The sequence below is a fragment of the Prosopis cineraria genome, unplaced genomic scaffold (genome assembly GCF_029017545.1).
Source record: "Prosopis cineraria cultivar Desert tree isolate PC_DT_omini unplaced genomic scaffold, ASM2901754v1 PC1, whole genome shotgun sequence".
In the NCBI taxonomy this organism is placed as follows: domain Eukaryota; kingdom Viridiplantae; phylum Streptophyta; class Magnoliopsida; order Fabales; family Fabaceae; genus Prosopis; species Prosopis cineraria.
This window is the reverse complement of record NW_026555332.1, coordinates 48,898,108-48,903,616: the sequence shown is the minus strand read 5'-3', so window position 1 is coordinate 48,903,616 and position 5,509 is coordinate 48,898,108. Positions and strand designations below refer to the sequence as shown.

General features: G+C 39.2%; 1 protein-coding gene across 2 annotated transcripts; it reads right to left on the bottom strand.

Annotated features, from left to right (window-relative positions):
* Nucleotides 1–244: 244 nt before the first annotated feature.
* Nucleotides 245–5,100, bottom strand: LOC129320246 (uncharacterized). 2 transcript variants are annotated; one of them, XM_054965599.1, is made up of 9 exons: nucleotides 5,034–5,100; nucleotides 4,812–4,931; nucleotides 4,629–4,696; nucleotides 1,954–2,062; nucleotides 1,778–1,846; nucleotides 1,571–1,628; nucleotides 941–1,176; nucleotides 715–766; nucleotides 245–623 (listed from the first exon to the last, which is right to left on the bottom strand). In XM_054965599.1, the coding sequence occupies exons 1-9, from the start codon at nucleotides 5,034–5,036 to the stop codon at nucleotides 556–558; spliced, it is 783 nt and encodes a 260-aa protein (XP_054821574.1). In that variant the 5' UTR covers nucleotides 5,037–5,100; the 3' UTR covers nucleotides 245–555. The 2 variants fall into 2 exon arrangements, with proteins under 2 accessions (XP_054821574.1, XP_054821566.1); XM_054965591.1 differs by lacking the exons at nucleotides 4,629–4,696; nucleotides 4,812–4,931; nucleotides 5,034–5,100 and adding exons at nucleotides 2,778–2,844; nucleotides 2,960–3,079; nucleotides 3,181–3,334.
* Nucleotides 5,101–5,509: the final 409 nt, after the last annotated feature.

Genomic DNA, 5,509 nt, shown 5'->3' with positions numbered 1-5,509 from the left:
CATCACCCTTTGTCCTGTCTAGCTTATCTTGTATTCATGCCGCGGTTCCACAACACGTGTCATCATCATCATCATCATTTTAATTAGAGGCTTAAGCTTGAGGCTAGAATCTAAGAAATAAATTTCATGGTCCATTTTCGAGGAACAAAAACAAGTGAATTATACCATATGAGCCATCGAAAGACAACCGTCGGACTCTGTCGAGCCTCACAACAAGTGACTTTGATAAGTCTTGAAACAAGGGTGAGGCAATTGGAAACAAATTTCGAAAACCTTGCACGAAAGAACTTCGGACTTTACAAACGAAATCTTTGATTTCCCCAGGATATAGTAACAACATAATACTTGCTATATGCTAGTAAAGTCAGACACAGGATTCGCTGCTAGGGGGAGCAAAATTTAATAGAGATCCCTATCTTTCTCTTGTAAATATTTAGGCGCCGGCACAGACAAATACCGTTTACACAAAAATGGAATAGAATGTTCAGTCAGTAGATAACAAAGCTCAGACGGCCACGTAGAGGTCAAGTCGGTACTCAGATCCTCCTTACTACCTCAAACGAGCAAAACTGCATTTATACAACCGTCATTTTCAGGATTATTTGTCACCTGGGCATATTTACCTGCATTATCACAAACACAACCACCGCATTAATTTTAGTAAAATTGTCAGCAAGAGGCCAAAAGACATATAGATAACACTGATAGTCTTACCCCATACAACTTTCCCAGCAGGGGTGACCAGACCAAGTTCGCTCACATTCACCTGAAATTCAAATTAACAAATCGAATGAGTAATGCTGTTACTATCGTTTCTCACAATCCTAACCAGCGAAAGCAGGTTTACAAAACGCCAAGCTGGGATAACAAAAGACAGCTAGATCCGATAGTGACTCCATTATATCGAAAAGAAACCTCCAATTAGATCGGAGAATTTTACCTCAATGATAGTTCCCTTGGTCATGACACCAAGGGAGGTGTACATAGGACCATTTGGATTTTTCTTCACTCCAATTATCTCCAGATTGAAGGTACATTTTAGTTCTGGATGAGTCACGTGAGCTTTAGTGAACCGCAATCCCGTAGGACGAATGAAACGCTCATATTTTGGAGGTTTTCTAGTAAAACCAGGCCCAACAAATGTAGCTTTTGTGACCATCCTCTTCCATTGCTTAGCTGCAACATGATAGGTTATAATCCGTCATATGCATATCTAGCAGGCGAACAAATCATTACACATCTTGTTTAATGTGAGATATAACATTATATATCCTAAAATAAACTGCATCAAAAGACTAAAGATCATAGACATACATTAGAAGGAGAACAAGAACTTGTTGAAAAACAGCAAAATTTACAGAAAAATACTGAGTAGACAAATACGAAAATATTATTATAGTTCAAAATAACTTCCTTATATTCACCCCAAAAAAGGGGGGGGCGAACTCTACCATTTTCAACAGATTGCACCAACTGAAATCAAATATTTTGAAGTTAGAAATTTAAGTCAAATTATCATCAACATAAATAACTAAACCATTAAAAGCCCGGAAGGCAATATATTACTTACTTTTTCTTTTGCCGGATCTGACCACTTTGAACATCTCATCTTCGGCCACTGGACGCACCTAAACCGAAAAAGAAGCATGTAACCAGTTATTAGTTGCAATTAAAGCCCCCTACCCCCAACTCACACAAAACACGCTGGATTTGAGGGAAAATAAAAACTCGATATATTGTTTGACATTTTGGAGCAAAAGATTGAAAATGATCTCACCTTAGGTAGAGGAACATCCCATTTCCCAGCCTTTTCCTTCCTTTTTTGCTTAATGGTGTTGCTAAGAACCTAATTTTTTTCCCCCAAAAAAAAAAAAAACTGTCAGATCATCTTACATAGAATTCAGAGGAATCAAATCGATCTTTTGAATACAGCATGTGGTGAGTGAAATTAACCTTTGCTCTGGTCGTATTCTCACGATCAAGAAGATATGCTGGAACAGCTCCATCGTGAACATCATCATCAACCTTGCGCCTGGATGTTGACTCTTCATGCATGGCCAAACTGTTGATAGATGATGGTGAATTTATATCTTACAGAATTTGAAAACAGTGGGGAAAATGGTGAGATAGCACTATGCTAGCAGTATAACATTAACCAATTGCTCTAAATAATCATAAAATTCAAAAAATAAATAAATGCCTCAACCACGAACTTGTTCTGGTACCCACACACACCATACACACATTGCATATCATGTATGAAAATGCTGCAGGACCCATCTATGATAAACCTATGAGAAAGCATGAATTTCCAAATGCTTACGTATGACATTCAAATCAAATGTTTATAATTAAGTTTCCAATTACTTGGGAAATTAAGGTGTTCACATACTAAAACACTAGCACACTACCATATTCTTTCCTTTCCTTTACTATTCCTTCCAATTACAAGGCAAAGCAAAAAAGAACCCAACGGAATTCCAAAAAGTAAAAACGAAGGCCACAAGGAAGAGGGGGTTGGGACTTGGGAGGGAGCATAAGGGAGAGAAGCAGCATTCAGCCATGAAATAACACTTATAAGGAAATTTTATGAGGAGACGGACACGTTTGTTGACTGATACGACATTCCAATGAGTTTGGTATCGCGTTTTAAACTAATTTGAAGAGAAAAGATTTAAGAGTGAAAACTGAATACAGTTTGAAGTAATAACTCACGTTTTGGCAAAATAAAAATAAAAATAAAAATAAAAAAACAAGAACAAGAAGTAATAACTCACGTCTTCTTCATTTGAGCCTTTTCGGCATAATTTTTCTTGGCAATCATCTTGCCTTGATGCCCAGAGCCTGTTCCACTCGAATTCGCAGAGGGACATAAGAATAATGGAAACACAAATAAAGCTGGTAAAAATGAAGGGAATTGAAATCTTAACAAGGGGAAAAAAAAAAAACAGTACACGACCTTCTGAGCGATAGCAGAGCGCTTGTGAACCTCACGAGCCTCTTTCTTGCGTTTTCGCTCGAAATGGTCCAGACGATAGCCATGACGCTTTCTGTGGAGTTCAATGTAATCCCCTTGCGGCTACAATAAAGAAAGAAGAACGGAACAGAAATAAAACTAGAATCAGTAGATGAATGATATGTTCAAGCCGTGAAGGCTGCGCGATGAAGTGGAAAGCAGACCATGATGACGGCGGCGAATCCCTCAGATCAGTCCCAACAGAGAGACGGCGATCGAGCTGAACCTAATTACCGGGCATATAAATCCCCCGTTTTTTCCCGGATTGATTTTCTTTGGGCTTTACAAGGTAACAACAGTGAAACTGGGCTTTTGATAATATACTGGCCCAATAACAAGGTTGGGCTGAAAATTTGTTCTTTAAAAACTGGACCCGAGCTTGAATCTTGATGAGGGAATGTGGACTTGGGCAAAGTCAATGTGAGAACCATGCTTTAGGTGGAAACAAAAACGAGCATTCGTTGATGGTCTTTGTGCCACTTTCGCTCAGATGAGGGTTATTCAATGTAAACACTTTGAACACCTACCTTACAACGGTCATCTATGGATCGAGAGACGTGTAAATGATAGAGTGAAAGGATGATCTGGTCAAATGTTGAAAGTAGGTTAAGATTTGTTGGTTTGTATGGAATATAATTTAAGTACAGGGCCAGTGAGCGTGGGGCGAGTGGGAGCATGGGAAGAGAGGAGGGCAGAGGAAGAAGTGCTAATTCTAAATCAGTAAATCTATGGTACTGTAGTGATGTACTTGTGCTTGCATAATGACAGCGTGACAGCCTAGCTTTGCCTGCTGATAATTGGCACGAAAGTTAAGTCGCAACAAGCCACCAATCATCCATACGGATTCAATAATTGATGATCTCGCGCCCCATCGCTCCATGGCTGTTTTCTCCATCTCGGTTATCCGTTTCCTCCCTCCTTATATCATTTGTAGGAGGGGACCTAATGTTGTTAACCGTCCACTGTACAAGACATGACCACATTCTTTTGTCACTTCAAATATATGTGCACGTCTTCAAGCTTCCCATTGCGCCGTTTTCAACAGTTACTAATGTTGTGTGTTTCGAAGGTGCTCTCAGCAGAACCACTTTTCACTCAGTACCACAGAGTGCAGTACAACAAAAATGTCTAAATAATCTTACGGTTAAAGGTCGAAGGGTTCTTCCACAAATAATACAGCTCATTTCAAAATGCTGGGAGATCATGATAAACGGGGACTTGTTCCAAACACTTACGTAACGTAAAAAAGTTTATAATTAGTTTCCTTCTTGGGAAATTAATTAATACTAAACAAACGCGCTCCATATTCATTGAAGTTTCTCTGGTTTTCAAATTAACCGAAGCTTTCTGTCGGTACAATATTAATCATAGGGAGAGAAGCAGCATTCAGCCATGAAATAACACTTATAAGGAAATTTTATGAGGAGGAGCCGGACACGTTTGTTGACTGATACGACATTCCAATGAGTTTGGTATCGCGTTTTTAAACTAATTTGAAGAGAAAAAGATTAAGAGTGAAATCTGAATACAGTTTGAGTAATAACTCACGTTTTGGCAAAATAAAAATAAAAATAAAAAATTAAAAAAACAAGAACAAGAAGTAATAACTCACGTCTTCTTCATTTGAGCCTTTTCGGCATAATTTTTCTTGGCAATCATCTTGCCCTTGATGCCCAGAGCCTGTTCCACTCGAATTCGCAGAGGGACATAAGAATAATGGAAACACAAATAAAGCTGGTAAAAATGAAGGGAATTGAAATCTTAACAAGGGGGAAAAAAAAAAACAGTACACGACCTTCTGAGCGATAGCAGAGCGCTTGTGAACCTCACGAGCCTCTTTCTTGCGTTTTCGCTCGAAATGGTCCAGACGATAGCCATGACGCTTTCTGTGGAGTTCAATGTAATCCCCTTGCGGCTACAATAAAGAAAGAAGAACGGAACAGAAATAAAACTAGAAATCAGTAGATGAATGATATGTTCAAGCCTGAAGGCTGCGCGATGAAGTTGGAAAGCAGACCATGATGACGGCGGCGAATCCCTCAGATCAGTCCCAACAGAGAGACGGCGATCGAGCTGAACCTAATACCGGGCATATAAATCCCCCGTTTTTTCCCGGATTGATTTTCTTTGGGCTTTACAAGGTAACAACAGTGAAACTGGGCTTTGATAATATACTGGCCCAATAACAAGGTTGGGCTGAAAATTTGTTCTTAAAAAACTGGACCCGAGCTTGAATCTTGATGATGGGAATGTGGGACTTGGGCAAAGTCAATGTGAGAACCATGCTTTAGGTGGAAACAAAAAACGAGCATTCGTGATGGTCTTTGTGCCACTTTCGCTCAGATGAGGGTTATTCAATGTAAACACTTTGAACACCTACCTTACAACGGTCATCTATGGATCGAGAGACGTGTAAATGATAGAGTGAAAGGATGATCTGGTCAAATGTTGAAAGTAGGTTAAGATTTTGGTTTGTATGGAATATTTAAGTAC